Source organism: Artemia sp. Qi Xiang Cuo, chromosome 16, assembly GCF_049724085.1.
Source record: "Artemia sp. Qi Xiang Cuo chromosome 16, ASM4972408v1, whole genome shotgun sequence".
Classification (NCBI taxonomy): Eukaryota; Metazoa; Arthropoda; class Branchiopoda; order Anostraca; family Artemiidae; genus Artemia; species Artemia sp. Qi Xiang Cuo.
The window spans coordinates 12,786,776-12,810,833 of record NC_142809.1 but is presented as its reverse complement, the minus strand read 5'-3'; the positions used below and the strand labels follow the sequence as shown (position 1 = coordinate 12,810,833).

Below are 24,058 nucleotides of genomic sequence, written 5' to 3'. Positions count from 1 at the left end.
AGTGTACTCACCTTAAAAATTGACGAATCCATTGTTTTCAAAAGTTAACAATATATGGTGTACTATAAACAATGTCTTAAAACATAATGGAAATTGGAATTCAGTGTATGGATATTAATTCGGGTTTTTTAATTGAGTACATTATAGCTTGGCAAGTTTTTTAAAAAACCGACCAATCAAGTAATCATATGTAATGAGCACCAAGCTTTCCCTAAGCGATTGACACACAAAAAATGAGTGTCATAATAGAAAACCTGTCTGCCAACCCATGTAGGGTTCATAGTAATAGGTCACTGGCCCGTGGTAAGGCATATTACGCAATCACTGGCCGGACCTTTACCACTATTACTACTAACGCCTCGCTCTTTACACTTAAGTTTTTTTATTTAAAAAAAAAAGTTATGAGACAGAGTTAAACTTTAGCGTAAAGAGCGAGGCGTTGTTTTTTTTATTTAATACAAATCTAGATCAGGGCTTCCAAATAATTTTTCATTCACGGCCCCATTCATGATTGCAAGTTTCCTGGCGACCCCATATGAATATAATTGAAAGAACAAATAAATATTCTTTGATGATTCATTTATTAGGTAACAATATACATATACAAATCATTTGTTTATAATCTTTAATTATTTGTTTTAATTATTTAAGCATTACAAATAAATTATTAAAACGTCAAAAATATTAAACTCACATAAAATAAATAAATACCAATTTAACGTAAAATAAAATATACAAATGTATATTAATTAAAATGTTAAAAATTAAATATAATTTTTTGACTTATTTAATTACTTTCAACCTAAAATGGCAGATTCCCATAAATTTAATCCGTAAGTTATTTGTAATATTTCAAAGGGACTAAAATCATAGTCCGTTCTGTATTTATTGTAATGCACATTGCCTAAGACTTATTGTTATCCGTTTTCACTGAACGAAAATAATAACGAATGATTACAACTGCTACTATTATTAATAGCTCAACAAGCCATCTCAGGCGAACAAAATTGCGCACTTCCACCACCACAACCAATTCAAAGTTTCAGTCTTTACTCCAACCAAGAAGTTCTAATTTCCTTGCTTAAGAAGGAAATCCTCCCTTAAATCCTTCCTTAAAACCTCTTCCCACCTCTATCTTTTTAGGGAAAATTACTTTTCATTGAGCACTAGATGGATCGCCAAATAGAATAACCCTTTGGAATGTGGCATGATTCATCTCAAGAACCACGTTTTTCGAACAGCTTTTGTTTGATATAGGGTTGGTCTAGCGGGTACTCGGAACAATCCGTAGGCAATTCCTCTGGAAAACTTGTAACAAATCCACCTTCGTCTTCCAAAGTGCTCATGTTTCAGAGCCATAATTGACCACTGTCATTACTCTAGTCTCCAATATTTTAATCTTGGTTCATTTATCTTCATATTCTTCCAAATTTTTTCCAACTACAAAAAAAAACACTCTCGGCCTTGTCTATTCGAATCTTTACACCTTCACTGCATCCGCTATGCTTGTTAATAATGCTACCCAGGCAAGTGAAGCTATCCTCATGATCGATCTTCTGGTTAACCAGCATTACTTCTTCACCTTAATTTATTTCTATTCTAAGCCACTTAGTCCTTTTAGCAAAAGTTTTCAAACCTATTCTTGCACCTTGAACTCTCAAAGCCTCAAAAATTCATTCATTTTGCAAACCTTTTTGTCTAGGACACTTAAATAATTTTCAGAACCTACGTCTAGGAGAGTTTTACCTTCCTATTTTACTCCATCCTCTCTCCCATAGCCTTTACCGTGGTCCTTAGGACAAAATCCTTCAAATTGATTATTTTTAATCGTATTTCATCTCAGTAGCAGTTTTGAGCCTCATAACCTGGGGGGCAAGGTATACCATAGGAGTGCCAAAAAAAAAAAAAAAAAAATTCAATGTAAAAAAATTAGAAATACAGAGTACAGAATACAAAAAAAAAAAAATACAGAATACAAACTTCTACAGAATCACTTGTATTTTCAAACAGTTCGTAGTAACGAACTGTAAGTAAGGAGTGGCCTAGCTCAATAGTAACCGAAACTGTAGAAAACTGAATTTTGATAACAATAGATACATCAATCCTTAGGACAAAATCCTTCAAATTGATTTTTATTAATAGTATTTCATCTCAGTAGCAATTTTTAGTCTCATAATCTGGGGGGCAAGGTATACCACAGGAGTGCAAAAATATAAAAAAAAGAATTTAAATACAGATGTAAAAAAAATTGGAAATACAGAATACAAAAAAAAAAAAAAAAAAACAGAATACAAACTTCAACAGAATCACTTATATTTTCAAACAGTTCGTGGTAACGAACTGTAAGTAAGGATCGACCCAGCTCAATAGTAACCGAAACTCTAGAAAACTGAATTTTGATAACAATAGATACATCAATCCTTAGGACAAAATCCTTCAAATTGATTTTTATTAATAGTATTTCATCTCAGTAGCAATTTTTAGTCTCATAATCTGGGGGGCAAGGTATACCACAGGAGTGCAAAAATATAAAAAAAAAATTTAAAGTCAGATGTAAAAAAAATTGGAAATACAGAATACAAACTTCTACAGAATCACTTATGTTTTCAAACAGTTCGTGGTAACGAACTGTAAGTAAGGAGCGACCCTGCTCAATAGTAACCAAACTCTAAAAAACGGGATTTTGGTACCAATAGATACATCAAAAGAATCAGATTTTAATGCTGATTTTAAATATATAAGTTTCATCAAGATTGGTCGTACCCATCAAAAGTTACACGCATGAGAAAATTTGCCTGATTTTCGAAAAAAGGGGAAACACCCCCTAATCGTTATAAAACCTTGAAATCACACCATCAGATTCAGCGTATCAGAGAACCCTACTGCAGAGATTTCAAGCTCCTATCTGCAAAAATGTGGAAATTTGTATTTTTTGCCAGAAGAAAGATCACGGATGCGTGTTTATTTGTTTTTTGTTTTGTTTTTTTCCCCAGGGGTGATCGTATTAACCCAGTGGTCCTAAAGTATCGTGAGTGGGCTCATTCGAACGAAAATTAAAAATTTTAGTGCTCTTTTTAAGTGACCAGAAAAATGGAGGGCACTTAGGCCCCCTCTCACGATCATTTTTTTCCCAAAGTCACCCGATCAAAGTTTTGAGATAGCCATTTTGTTCAGTATGGTCGAAAATATAACAAATATGTCTTTTAGGATGACTTAATCTCCAAAAGTCCCCGGGGGGAGGGCTGAAAGCTATGGCTTTTACCCAATGTTTACATATAGTATTGGTCATTGGGAAATATACAGACGTTTTCAGGTTTTTTTTCTGGTGGAGGGTGGGGGGTGGGGGGGGGGGGTTATGTAGGAGGATATTTCAATGGAGGAATTTTCCATGGGACAAGAGACAGTGCTAGGAAGGGGGGACCAGATATTCCAGCATTGTTAAAAAAAACGATTAGAAATTATAAAAAAAAAACAAGTTTTTCAACTGAAAGTAAGGAGCAACATCAAAACTTAAAACGAACAAAAATTATTGCGTATATGATTGGGTTTACCCCCTAGTCAATACCTCGCTCTTTAAGCCAAAGATTTTTAGTACTTTCATAAGAGCTAATTAACGGCCTTTGTGATTAAGGGGTCATTTTTAAAGAATTAGAAAAATATTTGAACTTTAGCGTAAAAAGCTAGGTATTGACTAGGGGGAGAAACCCCTAATATACGTATTAAAAATATATGAATATAGAAGTTCGTTAGGTAAGTTAATTCGTAAGTTACGTATCTTTATTACTAATAAAAACGTTCGTAAATAAAATTAAACAAGTTTCGAGAAAGCCATTTAACCAAATAAAAGTAAGATTAATATGCAATTTTGTTTTAATTATTCATATACGATGAGCCAAAATCAAAACCTGAATTAATTCAAAAACATTCAAAAATTAAATACAAAAAACAAGTTTTTTTTAAACTGAAAGTAAGGAGCAACATTAAAACTTAAAACGAACAGAAATTATTCCGTATATGAAAGTGGCTGTCCCCTCCTCAACGCCTCGCTCTTTACGCTCAAGTTTGACTCTTTCTCACAACTCTGTAACACAACTAATTTTTTAAAATAATAAAAATGTTAGCGCAAAGAGCAAGGCGTTGAGGAGGGGACAGCCCTTTTCATGTACTGAATAATTTCTGTTCGTTTTAAGTTTTAATGTTGCTCCTTACTTTCAGTTAAAACAAACTTTTTTTTAATTTAATTTAAATTAGAAGTGCCCAGAAAATCGAGAAAATCTATGATTTTGGGGCACCCAAGACCTGCGACCCTCCCCCCCGCGTAGGTCTCTGCTCGGGAACATAGCGTATGTTTTTTCAGAAACTAATTCGAATACCATATTTCAACATTCAAATCAAATAGAATAGTTTATCTACTTAACATATTACGAAGTATTTCCCACACGCTATATCCTGCTTTACTATTTTTTTTATTTACTTTTACTAAATTTTTATTTACTTTGTTTACTATTTCCTATTTCTTTTCAAGCATAAGTATATTCTTTGCGTAAGTACAGAATCCCGTGTTCATGTGGGAAATTTTACATTGGTAGGACCCATCAACAACTAGGTGAACGTTTGCATGAGCACAAAATTTCAATAGACAAGTCCCTGAGATTAAAAAATAACAATGACAACTTTGATTCGGCATTGGCTTCGCATATTTTCGTAAATCCGACCCATCTGGTTCTTTTTGACGAGGCAATCTTAATATCCACTTTAAATGACCTACCTCAATTTTTTAAAGAGGTATTTGAGATAAAAAAAAATACATGAACCAAAATTTAGCAATAGAGATACTGGAAATATATCATTAAGCCCAATTTACGACAGTTTATTTTTGAATGACTCAATCAATATTTTCACCCGGTATAATTTAAAAGAACCTATTTGCATATCTAATGAAAACCGAAACTGTAGACCAGCTAAAACTATTGCAAGGCAAAGGATTCCTTCTCAATCATCTTGGTAAATTCTTTTTCATTGATTCCTGCCTGGTTTTTATTTAGTGTCTGTTCTGTCTTTGTCAGGTAAACTTCGGAAGGTTAGATTTTCGTTTTTTTTCTTTTTTGTTTGGCACTGAGGATGACTTGGCGGAGGTCCTTGTCGAAATATTTGCTTATTTCTCCTTCTGCATGGTTTTCCATTAGCTGACAAAATCCTCGTTTTTTCACCTTTTTTTATTTTATTTTTCATTTTGTTATTATTTTTCCTCTCTGAGTTTCATTTATCTTTGCGTAAGATCGTTTAACGATTTACATATTTTACTAAGACCCGACATATTTGTTGATAGTAGCTCGTAATTCAATAATGATTTTTCCTCGTCATTCATTTCCAGCCTCTAAAAGGTATAGGATTCTTTAACTTCCTTTTTGTGGTATAGAAATATTTAAGTATGCAATAAGAGTTAAATTAAACATAAATAAAAGAAAAACATCGTGGTGCAATGGTAGAGACGCCAAATGTAGGACGGCAGGAGGCCATAATCACCCTAACAACCGTTGAAAAAAAAATTTCGACTTTCTCTAATGAATATACAAAAAAAAATTTTTCAAAATCTAAGGGGTGCAAGTGCCCCCTCCCCTTGGTGCCCCTGATATGACCTACTACACTAGCAGGCAATTAACTAGCTGCATGTTCTTTTGATTAGCTGGCGTCTATACAAGTTTGCGAGAGAGGCAACTTCACTTTCGAGAAAGTTCCAGTGAGTAGTGGGTTGGACTCCTTGGTCAATAAAAGTGAATTATATTTTCTAAGCCCGCTTTTGGTTATTCCCCTAACACGGTCAGGCTTGGGAAGAGAGTTTTAGGCAAGTTCTTAATACATATTGAGGGGTATCACCTACATTTATACTCCTGTGGTGTATATAGACATAATTCTCCCCCGCTTTTACCATATAATGACGAGCAATGATAGTAGTCAACCAAACAGCAAGTGTACAGCCTTACATAAGAGTGCAACTCCGTAAAAGACTGCTTCTCCCCCTCCCCTCCAAAAAATAAAATTAAATGGTATCAAGCACTGGTAATGGTCAACAAAACAAAAAAAAGTGCAGCCTTACATATGGAGCGATGGAAGAAAACATGTCATATTCTGGCCCTTTTCCAAACATTGACGGATGTCTATTTGCTTCCAAATTTGCAACACCTTTTGCAAGGACTCCCAAGGCCGACTCAAGAGGAGGGATACTGGCATGTCCTGGTGGCATATCTGTGGATAGTTCAAGTTCAAGCCACCCTTTTTCTGAAATTCCGATCCTAGGATTAGAAATAATCCCTGTAAGTCATCAACAGACAGACAGACAAAGTTAGGGTTTATTATCACTACGCATATAGTGTAAGGAAAGGTTTATTCACACTGATTAAAAATAAAATACATATACTGATACTAATCCCCACAAAAGCTTCCTGTTCTATAAAGGAGGGGGAAGACACACTAGTTATTTAAGTGTTAGTGCGAAAGAAAAAAAAATGATTAAAAAGGTTATAAGATATAAGATAGATCGAAAGAAGGTGAATTTGAAAATAAAATAATGAGATTATAAGGGTTTTAGAGACTCCTGCGGTTGTGTTCAGCCCAAAGAGAATGAGAAAATTACAAGAGTTGTATCTTCGCCAATCTAACAGGAAAATCTGACATCTAACGAGTTCAAGTTGCAAGAATAGGTTTGAATTCAAGAAGACTAGGTCACTATGTTGGTTAACGAGGAGATCGATCACATTGAGAGCTTCGCTTACGTAGGTAGTATTATTAGTAAAGACAGAGGGTGCAGTGAAGATGTCAAAAGTAGAATAGCAAAAATCTAGGGTGTTTTCTCACAGTGGAAAAAAGTTTGAAAGAATTGGAAGACGAGTCTGCGAACCAAGATTAGAATATTAAAAGCTGCAGTGAGAAGAGCGGTCGAGGATGCTTCTGAAGCGTGGGTGCTCCGAAAAACGGAGGAGAATTTGCCGGATGTTTACCAGAGAAATAGCTTATGGATTGCTTGGGGTACCTGACTGACTGACCCTATCTCAAACAGTAAGCTGTGCTAAAGTGTGGTTCGATCCCGCTTTCTAGGGCTATAATGAGAAAAGGGGATGAGCGGGCTAGGACACTTTCTGCGGATGAAGGATGACAGATTGCAAAAGATTGTCTTTGTCGGCCAACTATCTAGGGCCAAACAACGGGCAGGTCAGCCCCAAATGGAGTAGAAGGATGTCACAAGGAAAGATTTAAGGGAAATGGGAACTTTTTGGGAGGGTGTAAAATGGAGGTTTTGAATAGGTTGGGATAGAAGAGGAGCGTGCGTAACTGTATTGGCCTTAGATTGCTTGGCCCTACAGCGAGTTGGTAGTAGTAGTATTGCCATAAATATTGTAGCGTCTGGCAACTGCACTAAAAGAAGAAAATTGCAAAGAAAATTGGATAACTGACATAATTATTCTGCAGTTTTATAGAATTAAAGCTGGAATTTCTCTGTGAGTTGTAAATAATCCGTAATTTTTTGTTTTCCAAAAAAATATTTAAAAGCCAAAATTCAGTCTCCACACAAATGGTCTAAGTTGGCTTGAGAAAACCTTGGCAGACTAAGCAGACTATTTCAGTTTAGGCTTGAAGGTCTACCCGGGACAAAATTGTTCTTTCTTTCCCGTTCCTTACAGTTTAAAGTACTTGAATAGACATGTATGCAAAAGTTTAGTATTGACACAAAAAGATTGCCAAATGCTAGATGGCATTGGGATTTTTCTTTTTCACACTATTTTATGAGTACCACATACCGTTTGTACTAGCCCACATGATCATAGGCAGCCTGCCAGCGCTGCCTAAGTAAAGAACGATGTGGGCACAATGTGTTGTTTTTTGGTTCTCCATACCCGGGAACTTCGTATCGAAGGAGTTGTCGTATAAAGTTCGAAAAGGGCTCATTCGATTGTAAATTGGTATGGCTAGCGCCCTTTTTAATAGTCGAAAGTGATTGGAGGGCAACTAGCCCCCCCCCCCACACCCATCATTCCCCCAAACACATCCAATCAAAATTTTGAGATAGCAATTATGTTCAGTGTAGTTGATTTCCAGACAGAAAATATCTTTTTTGAGGAGGACACTCCCCCACAACCCTTGGGGCAAGGGTTTTAAGTTATGCCCTGGAGGCATATAAGGTTTTTATAGAACGCGTTGTCGTAGAAACTTCAAAAAAGGCTCATTCGATTAGATATTCAAATGGCTAGTCTCTTTTTAAAGTCAAAAGTGATTGGAGGGCAATTAGCACCCCCCACGCCCATCTTTCCCCTAAACACAGACCATGTAAATTTTGATATAGCAATTTTTTCAACGTAGTTGATTTCAAGATAGAAAATATGTTTTTGAGGAGGAAAATCCTCCACAACCCTCAGGGCAAGGGTTTTAAGTTATGCGGTGGGGGCATATAAGGTTTTTATAGAAGGCGCTGTCGTATAAACTTCAAGAAAGGCTCATTCGATTGGAAATTCAAAGGGCTAGTGCCCTTTTTAATAGTCGAAAGTGATTGGAGCCCCCCCCCCACGCCCATCGTTCCCCAAAACACATCCAATCAAAATTTTGAGATAGCCATTTTGTTCAGCGTAGTTGATTTCCAGATAGAAAATATGTTTTTGACGAGGACACTCTCCCACAACCCTCAGGGCAAGGGTTGTGAGCTATGCCCTGGGGGGCATATAAGGTTTTTATAGAAGGCGTTGTCATAGAAACTTCAAAAAAGGCTCATTTGATTGGAAATTCAAAGGGCTAGTGCCCTTTTTAATAGTTGAAAGTGATTGGACGGTAACTAACCCCCCTCTCACGCCCACATATTCCCCAACCACATCCAGTCAAAATTTTGAGATAACCATTTTGTTTAACGCAGTTTAAAGTTCTGAAAATTAGGTCTTTGAGGATGACAACCCCCTCACAGCCCTCAGGACAAGGATTGTAAGTTATGCCCTGGGGGCATATGAAGTTTTTATAGAAAGCGTTGTCGTAGAAACTTCAAAAAGGGCTCATTCGATTAGAAATTGAAATGTTTATGCCCTTTTTAATAGTCGAAAGTAATTGGAAGGCAACTAACACCCCTTCCACCCCCCCCCCCCCATTTCCCCAAACACATCCAATCAAAATTTTGAAATAGCCATTTTGTTCCACGCAGTTAAAGTTCAGGAAGTTATACCTTTGAGCAGGACACTCCGCTCACAGTCTTCAGAGCAAGGGTTATAAGTTATGCCCTCGGGGCATATAAGTTTTTATTGAAATCTTTGTCATAGAAACTTGAAAAAGGGCTCATTCGATTGGTCATTGAAAGGTCTAGTGCCCTTTCTAATAGTCAAAAGTGATTTGAGGGCATCTAGCCCCCCTCTCTCGCCCACCATTTCCCCAAACACATCCGATCAAAATTTTTAGATAGCCATTTTGTTCAGTGTTGTGGATTTCCAGATAGAAATTATGTTTTTGAGGAGGACACTCCCCCACAGCCCTCAGGGCAAGGGTTGTAAGTTATGCCCTGGGGGCATATAAGGTTTTTACTGAACGCGTCGTCGTAGAAACTTCAAAAAGGGCTCATTCGATTAGAAATTGAAATGGCTAGTGCCCTTTTTAATAGTCGAAAGTGATTGGAAGGCAACTAACACCCATTCCACGCCCACCATTTCCCCAAACATATTCAATCAAATTTTTAGATAGTCATTTTGTTCCACGCAGTTTAAAGTTCAGAAGAATTATACCTTTGAGCAAGACACTCCCCCAACAATCTTCAGGGCAAGGGTTATAAGTTATGCCCTGGGGGAATATAAGGTTTTTATTGAAATGTTTGTCTTAGAAACTTGAAAAAGGGCTTATTCGACTGGAAATTCTAAGGGCTAGTGCACTTTTTAATAGTCAAAAGGGATTTGAGGGACAACTAACCCCCCTCTAACGCCCACCTTTTCCCCAAACACATCCAATAAAAATTTTTAGATAGCCATTTTATTCAATGCAGTTGAAAGTTTTGGAAATTAGGTCTTTAAGGATGACAATCCCCCCCCCCACAACCCTCAGGGAAAAGGTTTTAAGTTTTTCCCTGGGAGCCTGTAAGGTTTTTATTGAAATTGATGTTGTAAGAACATCAAAAAGGGCTAAATCAAGTAAAAATGGACAGGGATAATGACCTTTTAACAGTCAAAAATGAGCATTAGACAACTAACCCCCTCTCATGCCCACGAATTCCCCAAAAACATCCCATAAAAGTATAGAGGTATCTCTTTTGTTCAACGTCTTTAGATTTTCTGGAAAGTAGGTCTTTGAGGATGATAACCCCATCAAAGCTTTCAGTGCAAGGGCAGTAAGTTATGCCCTGGGGGCATATAAAATATATATAGAAAGTTGTAAAAATTTCAAAAGGGGCTCATTTGATTGGAAATTTAAATTGCCCTTTTTAATAGTCGAAAGTGAGGGGAGAGTAATTAACCCCCCCCCTCTTACGCCCTCCATTTTCCCAAACACATTCAGTCAAAGTTTAGGTATAGCCATTTTGTTCAACATAGTTGAAAGTTCTGGAAATTATGTATTTAAGGATGACAAACCCCACAGAGTCCCAGGGCGAAGGTTGTAAGTTATGCCCTGGGGGCTTATAAGGTTTTTAATGATAGATTTGTCGTAAAAACTTCAAAAGGGGCTCATTCAATTGGAAATTGAGAGGGCTAGTGCCCTTTTTAATAGTTGAAAGTGATTGGACGGTAACTAACCCCTCCCTCACGCCCACCAGTCCCCCAAACACATCCAATCAACATTTTCAGATAGTGATATTGTTCAACGTAGTAGGAAGTTCTGGAAATTAGGTCTTTGAGGATGACAACCCCCCAGCCCTCAGGGCGAGGGTTGTAAGTTATCCCCTGGGGGAATATAAGGTTTTATTGAAAGCGTTGTCTTACAAACTTCAAAACGGCTCATTTGATTGGAAATGGAAAGGGCTAGTTCCTTTTTTAATAGTTGAAAGTGATTGGAGAAAGATTAACGCCCCTCTCACGCCCACCATTTTCCCAGACACATCCAATCAAAATTTTGAGATAGCCATTTTGTTTAACGTAGTTGAAAGTTCTGGAAATTAGGTCTTAGAGGATGACAACCACCCTCACAGCCCTCAGGGTAAGGGTTGTAATTTATACCCTGGGGGCAAATAAGGCGTTTATAGGAAGCGTTGTTATAAAAACTAACACAAGGCTCATTCGATTTGAAATCGAAAGTACCAAGGCCCTTTTTAATATTTAAAAGTGACGAGAAGACTTGGCATTTTTATAGTAAAGACTAATCTGGGTACAATGTATTATTTTTTTGTTGTTGTTGTTGTTTAGACCAAGGCACTTTGTATCAAAGGAGTTGTCGTAGGAACTTCAAAAAGGGCTCATTCGATTGAAATTAGAAAGGGCTGATACCCTTTTTAATAGTCGAAAGTGATTGGAGCAAAACTAATCCCCCTCCCACGCCCACCCTCCCATTTGACTTTATGTTTAAAAACTAAATGTTGCCATAAGATTAAACCAAAATGCACTGTGTTAATGCTAATTCCCAATAAGGCATCTCAGCAGTATCCCAAGAACGACCGAGGGTATTATGTTCAAACTTTTGGGGCTGCTTCTTCTCTTAAAATTTAACCAAATCAAAATAGCGCAAGTCTATCCAAGCTATCAAAGAAAGTAAACAGATTTTTTTGCGAATGGTATCAAATTTTCCATTTCAGGTCAACTAGACGAGGTATGAAACTAAATTAGACACTTCTATTTACGTCCAGATTCTTAAGAGGGTGTATAGTGTTTAAAATTGCTGAAATTTTTTCTCTAGTATACAAATAGCAGGCCAAACTATAAATGTTTAAAAAAACGAAAGGATTTAAAATATTATTTTCTTTTTCTCTGAAAAGTCTATGTCAATATTAAACAAACAGAAATTAATTAAAAAAAACTTTTTCCGCAAAATAAGTTTTTCAAAGAAAAGTACAGAACTCCATTAAACAAAAAATGAGCAAAAATAAAATAAAATAATCTACCAAGCGTGAAACTACCACAAATCAGCATCGATAAATAAATGAAACTCAAAAAGAACAGAAATTACAATAAATAACCGAGTCAAACTCAAAACGAGCAGAAATTAATATAAGTTGGGCTCAAAACCCTATGCCTTCCCAAGGCCACAACATAATTTGCACTTTACCGAAAAAAATACAAATGAATGTGCATTGTCAGTTTAATATAAATATACTGATATTTAGTAATCAAAATCTTAATATCATTTGATTTATTAAAGTTATAAAAATTAAAAACATTTATATTTTTCTCAGTAAAATGCAAATTATGTTCTGGCCTTGGGAAGGCATAGGGTTTTGAGCCCAACTTATATTAATTTCTGCTCGTTTTGAGTTTGACTCGGTTATTTATTGTAATTTCTGTTCTTTTGAGTTTCATTTATTTATCGATGCTGATTTGTAGTAGTTTCACGCTTGGTAGATTATTTTATTTTATTTTTGCTTATGTTTTGTTTAATTGTGTTCTTTACTTTTCTTTGAAAAACTTATTTTGTGGATAAAGTTTTTTTAAATTAATTATTAAAAACAAAGACTTGTGCCCCATGCAGGTTCCCCCGATCAGAGTTTGGATAATATGTTTCTACGCAAAGCGCTAGTTCAATATCCATGAAAACTAGTGATAGAATAACACTTAAATAGTACGTACATGGCAACAGGATACGAGGTAACACCAGTTACGAGGTCTTTGAGATAATAAAATCCTTCATCCAAAACAAAATCAAGGTCAACATTTCGTTGCAACAGTGTCTGACCAATAACATGGGCTCCTTGTTGGCCAGTAAGCTAAAACACATTAAAACCATTGTTTACTCATTTTTAAATAATTAATTGATTAAGTGAATATTGAAAGTCACTATTGATTATTTAATTGCTTGATTAAATAATCAATTGGTTAATTAATACTTAATAACTAATGTTTAATACTTAATTAATAATTGATTGTTTGATTAAATAACTAATTGATAATATTAACTGACTACTTAGTACTTATAGCTCCTATGTATCCTGTAAAATATCTTCTTTCAACTAGTTCCCTCATGCTGGGGCCATTTACAGATTCTTATGATCAGAGAATATGGGTGCCTAGCAGATTTCCGCCGGATTTTGGATCACCCAATTTTAAAAAATCATTTGGATTAAAAGTTTAAAATCCTTGGTAAATTTCAAACTAATAACAAGCCATAGAATACAAAATAACTTCAGCCTGGTGCTACCAATAACACTAGTTCCCCCATTTTGGGGCGACCTCAAGATTTTCATTCTCAGAGACTTCGTATGTTTCACTAGTTATTGTGATGTATTATTCCACCAGACAAGGCCGTACCCAGGGAGGGTATCAGAGTTTGACCCCCCCCCCCCACCCAGAAATTTTTGTCCTGCTTTTAAAAACGTAACCTTGATGCATATAAAAAGATTTTTGTTGCTTTGTTTAAAAAAAATTTTTGGACCCTTCCCCCAAACAAAAATCCTGGATACGCCCTTTCAACCTGATGTTGCATCAATTAATATTATTCCTTAAAAGCTTATAGTATTAAGGGTATTAAAATGCAAACGTTTTTGCCTAAAGGGCCCGTCTTCGGTTCTATTCACATTCGAAAACTACGATTTTTTAAGATTTTTCAATTTTTAAAGGTTGTTTTAAAATTATAGAGTTTTTAGAGAAGTATCATATTTTCGTCAGTATTGTCATGTCAAACCGTGAAAACAAATGAGCAAAACAAATTAGTTAAATTTGACACAACTTTCCGTCCGTAAAAATTTCAACATGACAAACTATTCATTCCTGATTTTTTATTTTTCCTGATTTTTTCCCACGATTTTTCTCTTTTTTAACCTAGCCCCTATTGCAACAAAAAACTGTATAACAGCAGATTAAGGTATTTTTCATAAAGATTTAATACCCGAACTATATACCCGACTATATACCCAACGAATACCCGACTATTCTAATTTTAACCACACATACGTTTGTATGACTTTTCATTTGATCAGTTCAGTCAGTCACGTTTCATTTTTATTGTCCATGGTACGCAATACTCTAATCCATTCAAGAAAGAATGTATAGTATAAACAAAAGCTAATATAGAAAGGGTTGAGCCCTCTTTGAAGAGCTCGAATCGTTTCTTCCAAATTCGAACCGATAGCCTTAAAACTAGAGTCCATAACACAGAAACCAACTTGTTATCAGAAGAAGTGAATTTGCTCAGATATGCAAAAGCCTTACTCTGTACTGTCTGATCCCTACCATGACGAACAAGATAGTTCAAATTGTGCCATAATAACCTACAAAATTGGTCCACATAGAATTTACGATAGATTTGAAGAATATAGAGTACTAGCCAACTACTGCTACAGGATTCACTTCATTATCAGGGAAGTGAATGCACAAGGTATGCCAAAAGATAACTCTATATTGTTTGATGACTATTATGACGGACAAGATAGTTTAAATTGCGTTACAGTAGCCTACAAAATTGGAGCTTTAAAATTCGCTATAGATTTAGAGCATATAGAGCAGTAGCCAACTCATTATCGGAAGTGAATCTATACGATATGCCAAGGGTTACTATTTACTGTTTGATAACTATTGAATGTGCCAGGGTAGTTCAAAATGTGCTCTAATAACTTATAAAATTGGTCCACATAAATCTTCTAGACAACACCCTTCTGGAGACGACAGCCGGGAGGACAGAAGAAGTCTTTAGCAAAAGTTAAAAGAGGAGCTTGAGCCATGGGGAGGGTTCAAGAGGCATGGTCGGAGATGGGAAAAGCACTGGCTGAAGATAGCCGAAGAGGTTACTGTCGGTAAATCGAAGCGGTCGTCGGAATTAATTCCAAAATACATTGGTGCCGCGCAGGGCAGTTCTTTTTCTAGTTCCCGCCGAAAGTAAGTAAGTAAGCATATAGAGCAAGCGGCCAACTCATTATTATAGGAAGTGAATCCACATAGTATGGCCTCTTTACTATTTGAATACTAAGGGACACTCTTTACTGTTTGACTACTATTGTGACGAACAGAATACTTAAAATTTTGCTCCAACAACTTATAAAATTAAAAAAACTTAAAATTTCCTTTAAATTTGGAGCATAATAAAATAGTAAACAAATTATTATCAGAAAAAGTGAGTTTTCTACACACGGAAACAAGGGAGACCATTATGGAGATCATAAAATTTTAAAAGATATGTGCGTAGCGCTGGCATACCTAACATAAGACCCCATATGCCTAGCAGATTTCAACCAGCTTTTATCTCCCAACTCATTTAATCAAAAAGCTCAAAATCTTAAAATTTTTTATAAGTTTCGAAATAATACAGAAGAATCCAATATGTATTTAATATATTGAGTGGTTTTGAAACTAATATTTGAAAGGGTGGTGTCATATATTTTATTCTTATTAGTTGTTTGCTGTTTTTTTCTTACTTTTTTAATGTTCATTTTTTTACTTTTATTCATCTTTCCCGGTTTCTCGTGCCGTAGGGCCCATTGGGGGGTGGGTGGGTCTAATCTCGTATTTTTTGTTATTATTGCTAGTGAATGAGCTTAAGCTCATCAATGATGTAACCAATGAATGAATGAAGCTATGTGCATCGCTTCAACTTGCTTCAGAAACTTGTCTTCCTTGGGGAGGAAAAAGTCTTGAGGACGAAAAGATTTTACAGGCAGAATAGGGAAAATCCAGCTGCATCTGTAAACATTTCAAAAGTTAGCATTTTTCACAAATTAATATCCAGAATGAGTAATACCCATTTTTCCTAATCTGTTTCTGCTACAACCACTACTAACAACTCACCGCACCCCCATCACCGTCGCCTGAGGCCAACACAGCTGCGCACGCTCTTCCTCCATCCCAATCTATTCAAAGCATCCCTATTTACACCCTCCCAGAAACTTCCCATTTTCTTTAAATCTTTCTTTATGACATCCTCCCATCCCAACCGTGGACGACCTGCTTTCCATTTAGCCCTAGATGGTTGGCCGAGAAGCACAATCTTTGGTAATCTGTCATCTTTCATCCGCAGAACGTGCCCTACCCGTCTCGACCTTTATCTCATAGGATCTACCATAGTTCTTCCCTAGGATGGATGGATGATAGACTATCTATCGACAAGCGAAATGACATCATTTTTATACAATTCTGAAAAAGGCCTATGTCAGCTCTCCAATTACCCATGTCATGATGGCAACTTGATTTATACAATATAATGGCAACTTATACAATTCTTATGCCAGCTCTCCAATTACCCATGTCATGATGGCAACTTGATTTATACAATATAATGGCAACTTATACAATTCTTATGCCAGCTCTCCAATTACCCATGTCATGATGGCAACTTGATTTATACAATATAATGGCAACTTATGCAATTCTTATGCCAGCTCTCCAATTACCCATGTCATGATGGCAACTTGATTTTAACTCAAAAGTCAATCCAGGTAAATCATCCACGTAAAAACATGCTAATGGCAAAATTTCGCTCGTTATCTAGGCATGACTTCGACGGCTAAGCCTAGTATTTACAATACAAACGAAACAAAAGTATAAAAGCCTACCTCTTCGTCGTGGCCAAAGGCAATGTAAAATGTCCTCTGTGGCTCAAATCCTTCCCGTAGAAGATATTCAAGGGCCTCCAATATCCCCTGCAAATATTCAGCTTGGATGAGATTAGTAAGCCTTGCAAAAGGACATAGATACAAATATACTTACAGAGTGCGAATTATATCTCCTTTTTGGCAAAACTTGGAAGTAAACAGGCGGTAAGTTATTATTAAAGCTGTTAATAAATTTTGGGGCAAAAACAAATTTAAAGGACAATAAGGCTAAATAACAAGAATTTTTTCTAAAATAAAAACATAAAATGAGGTTATCAACGACAATAAATGCTCAAAGAACAATGTGGATGCATTAATTCTTAGCGCGAAACACTTTTTAACTTTTATCTGCTTAAAATTTCAGGATATAAGACATCTCAATTAAAGTTTCAGAATCAAGGGAACCTCAATCCAAACAAAATTGGTTGCACTGATTTTTGACGTCCTATTTAAATTTTTTAAGTAATGACAAATACAGAACATATGCCTCGAATTACAAATCATTTTCAGTAAAGTGCAAATGAAGCTCTGGACATCAGGTTTCTAGCCCTACTCTTAGTTGCTGTAATTTATCTTCATTTTTACAGAAACATATCTACGAGAGGGGGGCAAACAGCCCCGGAAACCAGTTCTTAGGGGACGCAGGCTCTAAGGCATTTTTTGATCTGATCAAATAAAATTAAAAATAAATCAATAAAATTGTCAAGCACTGCATAATTTGTGGTCTGCTATATATAAACACAGTCTACAAGATGCCTATCCTAACGTTACAATCATCTTGAAGATGCATTTAACTATGACTTATCAGTTGCTTCTAATGAAAGAAGCTTTAGCAAATGAAACTTAATTAAAAACTATCTTAGAAACAGGACGGCCGAGCAGGGCTTAACAAGCTTGACTATAATCCATATAGAACATGAAGCGGCTTCTAAGCTCTTATATGAAGACATTATAAAGACATTTGCTTTGGTAAAAGCAGGTAAAATGAAGTTTTAGTGTACAGGATAAGATTGACTGTGCGCTGAATTTAAGACCCTTTGTCCGAGAGGACGAGGGTTCGAATCCTAGGGTACGCAATCATTTGGTTTGGAACGGAGTCAGTGGCGTGGCTCTGTAAGATCAGCCAGAGTCAACCCAGCTTTAAATGGGTACCTGGAGAAATCTGGGGAAGGTAAACAGGAAAGGTGTGTGAAAGCACAGGATCGTTGGCCCCCAGTCCCCCATTGCACTTCCTGACTGAAGGGCCAAGAAACGGAGATCAGCACCGCCAGTAGGGACTGTAAAGTCCAATGCAGTATTCCTTTACCTTTACCTTACTAAAATGTCATCACTGTTGTTACGTGAAACCTTAAGAGTTTTTTTTCTAACCTTATTGCACATACACAATTAGGATTAAGAAAATTTATTATAATAGTAAAATAAACAAATAAATATACGATAAATAAACGTAATCTTTAAAGTAAAATAACTATAATTTGATATCAAAAATGGGTTCGTTGACCAGAGGGCACCAAATACCAGTTTTGCCCTGGGCGTCGATAGGTCTAGATCTGTCTTTGCATTTTTATTTTGATTGAATTATTCATTTTAGTGTCTGTTTGTCTCTGGTTATATCCAGTGGCGGTTCTTGACATGAGCAGGGGGGCAGCTGTTCCCCTAGTTTCTTTGACATCTGACATTAGATTTTTTTTACCTTCTCTGGTAAATCCCCCCCCCTCCCCGGATTATGATGCCTAAGACTGCTAATGGTTATATCTAATCACCCACAGTATTTTATATTTGTTCTTTTTTTGCGATTTGTGCTTATTTTTTGTTTATTTTTTTGTTTTTGTTTATGTTTTTTTATTACTTTTTGTTTATGTTTTGAGTATTTTACATTTTTTTCTGATTTATGTAATTATTCATTGTGATTCCTGCTTGTTTTGGTTTATTTTACTGCTTCATAGTAATTCCTGTGTTTGAGACACAGTTTATATAATTAGCAGTATGATCTTTCCCTATCTCACCCATTATAAAAACCCGGACCGAGGTGCGAGTGCTCCAGAGAACCTATGCACATAAGCGGCATTAGATCTTTTTACGGGTAGACAAAGAATAATCACCTACGGAACAAATACTGACAAAACCACTTGGCCGGCTCAACCAATAAGTGGACAATAAGTGCACAAATAAGTGGGAGGAGCTTTTTGTTCGCACCGAGAATGAAGAGCCAGAAATCATCTACGGTAAACTTACTGGATAATTATATAAACTGTGGTTTGAGATTAAATTTAGCATGAATTCAATTCTGCTGGTTTTAGCTTTTAATATGGGTATTTGCTTTTATTTTGACTTTTTTTTACGTAAAAACATTGTAAAAAATTCACATCTTAAAGTGCTGAACAGACACTGCGCAACAAGGGAATAGATAGAAATAAAAAGAAAATTTAACAACTAAAATGTCACAACTTTCTTCTTTTTACCTTAGTTGTATTACTTAGTTGTACTACCTTAGGTGTTTACTAATTTAATACTACTTAGAAGTATTTCTTGAAACGTGATGCTCCACTTTCCTGAAACATGCCTGGTTCCTGCATGAAAATGGAAGTCAGATTATTTCAAATATTCTCTCGAGTCAAAACATTTCTTACTAATAAACTCTCTGTCTTTCTGTAGTATGACATTCTCACTTTTCTAATAAAATTCACTTATTAACTTTTTCACTTGAAATTAGTCATAGAACTTGTATCCCAGAAACTTCTTTAACAAAAATTTCTATCTAAATTCCTGTAAGATTATTATTTCAATAATATACAACGATCTTGGAAAATTTATCAAACTATTGAACGATTTATTATACTTCAATCTATCTTCAAAGATTTATTTGTTAACCCCTTTGTAAAAAAAAGTAATTCTTTACAATTTTGGATTCTAACCCTCGGGGCTACACGGGCTGTACTAATTTCACAGAGGCGTTTTTATAGTATTTCAACCTTTCTGACCAGAACTGCTACTTAGTAATTTTTACAAAACACTCTTTTGAGCACGATGGGCCCCAGTGGAGAAAAAACGTGTAGAGGAGAAAAAACAGCTTTTAAATAGAGCATCAGCACTTGCAATTTCCATTTGAATGAAATAACCTCCTGAATCCTAAGAGCCCAATAAAATCAACCCTTGTGATTAAAAAAAAGAACATTAAATACTAATAAGTAGTATTTGGCTCCTGCATTGTGCAGTTGGCAACCTGGAAATTCGTCGGCTACTAGTTTCAAAGAGTGCGGCTATAGATGCCTCAGGTATTTGTGATAAAACACCTTTACATATGGTCCAGTAAAACTACGAAAATATAGACCCAACCTCGGGATTTGAGCAGCAGAAACATTTTGGCATCAAAATGTTAAAAAAAAATGGGCTTAATAATGTAACCAAAATCGGCTGAAATCGCCCGTGTAGAAATACCGCTTTGTTTAGGGAAAAGGGGGGATATCTCGAATTTTAACTTCTGCACTATTTTCTGGCTTGAAAGGCCTTTTCCTGTTATTTTATGTCCGGGGAAACCGAAAATGACATCAGAAACAAAATATTTTATCATTTCGTACCCCACTTCTACCCTAAGCGAGGTCGGACGAGGGCTAAAGGTCGGATTATTAATTTGTGCAGTATTTGCACACAAATGAACACCAAAATGTTCCACTTAATAATATATTACGAAGAATTGCTCAAAATCACTTGTGCAGAAATACCCTTTCTTAAGAGGAAAAGAGGGGGATAAGAGGGAAAAATCTCGAATCTTAATTTATTCAATATTTTTGGGACTGAAAGGTCTGGACTCTGGATTGATACATGGAAGCAGCACAAAACAAATCCACTTAAGGAGAGGTAGCTTCTTCTTACATAGCTTTTGTACAGAAGTTTTTCGCATTAGCTGACGTCATTTTTGAAGGCTTTGCAAACGGGCCAACCACCAAAAATCACTCCTATCGGAAGAAGACAAAAGGAAAATAGTGCTTTACCATCAGTTTCATTTCTGCCACGAATCTAGCTCTGAAGAAAGAAGACTTTCTCTCCAGCTCAAATAATAAGTAAAATATCATAAAGCTGCTTGTATAAGCCGGGTGTCAAGTACAAGAAGCCAAATATGATGCAGAAGTTTTAATAGCAAAAAGTGCACTTGCTTCAGCTGAGAAGAGGGAGACCTGTTTGATTAGAAATGATACCGACTTGTTGGTCTTGCTGACACACTATGCGCAAAACCCGAGCAAGAACCTCTTTATTTCCAGACTGGAGTTTCTGCTGACCCTGAGAAGATTTTTAACATCTGCTATTTGAATACGATACTGCCATCAGAGCTTACAAAGTCACCAGCGTTCGTCCACCCCTTTTCACGATGTGACAATACTTCGCGATTCCACGGTGTTGGCGTAGCTTCAGTACTGAACACCATAGCTGATACCAGGTTTTTGAACCCACTCGGATGTTTTTACTGCTCTTCAAAGAACAAGAAAGAACTGATTGCGGCAGGCACAAGGCTCTTCTATGCTTGTGCAGAGTTAGATCCGATGCATCCTTGCCTGAACTCCGACACAGTCTGTTCCTATCAAAAGTAGCCAATGCGGCTAGTTCTCTCCACCCATACCTGCTTCTACAAAGCACCACTGCCTGCGTGTTTATTTTCAAATTATGACACATTAGTTGCGCTACACACGGTTGCGCTCAGTGACACCACTAGTACCTGAAAACTTGGACTGGAAACTTTCATCAAACGGTTATGTACCCATTATGACTGATATACCGCCTCCTCCTAAATTCTCCTCAAACTAATTCAGTGGAGCTGTTAATTGTGATAGCCTTTGGGTGCACTTGAAAAAGAGTGACCTTTTCTGCACTATTGTTTGTCGCCAGTGCCATTGAACAAGCTGTCTCAATGCTTCTTTGGAGAATTGTGATCTCGATAGGCAATGTGATTAAGCCAAATTTTGTTTGCTATTCAATAGCTTTTAAATCAAAACGAAGTTGTGACTCTTTCAGAGTCATAGTAATCAAAAATAAAGTTCTGATTGAAGTGTTCCTGCTTTTTCTTTTTTGTTTTAGTTTTTACATTTCATGTTTTTTTTTACAACTATAGCCGAATCGGTCAAATCCGGGAATGAAGTTAAATGGCAATCTTGTGATGTTCTCATCGCACCTCCCAGTACTAAAGCGTTAGGGTGGGTCAAAGAGTGAGAGTCTAGACAGATCTTAAAGGGACTTTAAAGAAAATATTCTGTTCAGGTTTGTACATTTCAGCCCTACAAAAAAAGAAGAAACTACCAGCAGAAAAATTTCGTTGTAAGTAAAATCCCCCCCCTCTCTCTCTCAAAAGTCAGGTTGAGACAAATAGAGAGCCCCAATATTAATTCATATTTGATTTCACGGGCGTTAAATTGCAATGAAGCACCATTTAAAACAAAAGTAGGCCAATACAGAAAAAGTGTGCTCCTCCCCCCCACGGCCTCGCTAAGGGTGTAGATGGTGTATCAAGTGATAGAACTTCTTAATTCAGATGTCGTTTTCGGTCTACCCAGACTTGTATAAACAGAAAACGACTTTTAAATCCACCAAAGCCAGAAAAAAATAAAATTCTGATTTTTCACCCCCTCTGGCCTTGTTTCCATCCCCCTAATTTGGCGACCCAAAGGCATCTAAAGTCGGGAAAGGAGTTTAATAGCTCCGGTACCTTTTGAGAAAGTTTGTATTCGACGAATTATGTTATCTAGCTGTACATAGGTTAGTGTTTTTTTTGGGGAGGAGGAGTGCTGAGATAGCAATCTCAAAGTAGGCAACGATGCCAAAAGTACCCTGTACACATGGGGACACTATCATAACATCTACATCGGATTTTTCTGAGTACCGAGTACAAACGGCATTCCCGTGTTTAGATACCTTTAAATTTCTTCGGTACGGAAATAGTAGGCTGGTCGCCCTGCGTTAAGCCAAAAGAGGCCCGGCCCGGGCACCGTTGAACCGACTCTGAATTTTATCCATGGGCTTGTATTACGTTATTAATACAACTCTTCTATATTAAGGGCTATACTAAGCCCTTCTAGCTTCAGACTATTAAAAAGCTTACCAAACGGTAAAAGCTCATTCTTCATTTTATAATACTGCTACTACTACTATTGATAACAACTCACTGCAACATCAAGCCGCCTGAGGCCAACACAGCTACGCACGCTGCTCCTCCTTCCCAATCCATTCAAAGCATCCCTCTTTACATCCTCCCATGAAGTTGCAATCTCATTTAAATCTTTCTTTATGACATCCTCCCACCCCAACTGCGGACGACCTGCTTTTTGTTTAGCCCTAGGCGGTTGGCCAAAATGGACAATCTTTGGCAATCTGTCATCCTGTATCCACATAACGTGCCATAGCCTGGGGAGCTGCTTTGATCGTGATAGAGGCGCTCCCAGGGTGAGGTCTTTGCATTACAATTCATTTTATAACCCAATGAATTAACTGACCATGACCAGTGGCCTGTAAAAATTTATCATAGCCCCTACAAAAGGAGCCATAACCGATTGCTTGTAATCAATATCCCATTTGCGGTATTTAGCGCTATCGTTAATTATTCTACCAAATGGATTCCAAATCAGAATTTGTGAAATAGTCAGTGATAGCTTACCGTGACATCTAAAAAGCTAATCAATACCGAAGGCTTGACGTTATTAGCACCGTTGCCTTACATAACATTATTCCGCACATTAAATGGACTTTAAAACCATGATCTATGGTTTGTCAGTTTACCATAAAAGATTCTTCACAATGAATGCGCAAGTCTTTAGGTTACGGTTAATACTAAGGTCGTTTATGTCTTATGGACGGTTACTGCATTCATCTCCCTTCACACTGAAGCTTTTGCTTTACACTGGAACGCTAGTTGTCATAACGCAAGTTCTACATCAACATTAACAATGATCATAATCGTCATTCGCAGAATCTTTGAATTCAAAAAAAAAAAAAAAAAAATACAGACTACACAAAACCTAGCAGAATCCATTGTGAAGAAGAGAATGTGACACCAAAACGCAATGGTTCTGGCCTCTCTTGCGTCCGGGGCCTAAATCTTGACTAGTGCCCCCCCCCTGTCTCCTACAAAATTTTCAGTTTGTCTCCCACAAAATTAAATCAATAATTTATTTTTGATCATTTTTAATTTATTATTTGAATTATTTAATTATTTTTAGTTATTTTAATTATTTTTAATTAATTATCATTGTTTAACTATTTTTAATTTGTTTTTATTTCATTAACTAATTAATAATTAATTATTTTCATTTATTAACAGCGTCTCTACTTTGTTTAGATAAAAATAAAACATATTTAATTGAAATGTTGCGCCCCTAAAATTCGTGCACCCAGGGC

The 24,058-nt window shown here is 36.4% G+C and overlaps 1 protein-coding gene across 3 annotated transcripts in view; it reads right to left on the bottom strand.

The window, feature by feature from the left end:
- The window catches only part of LOC148942580 (N-fatty-acyl-amino acid synthase/hydrolase PM20D1-like), a 127,882-nt gene that overhangs the window by 46,323 nt on the left and 57,501 nt on the right, over positions 1-24,058 (bottom strand). For all 3 annotated transcript variants that reach the window (XM_089102220.1, XM_089102218.1, XM_089102219.1), the window contains exons 4-6: positions 16,640-16,726; positions 12,729-12,865; positions 6,098-6,293 (exon numbers count right to left, since the gene is read on the bottom strand). In XM_089102220.1, the coding sequence (XP_088958346.1) occupies positions 6,098-6,293; positions 12,729-12,865; positions 16,640-16,726 (420 nt within the window). The remainder of the gene's footprint in view (positions 1-6,097; positions 6,294-12,728; positions 12,866-16,639; positions 16,727-24,058) is intronic.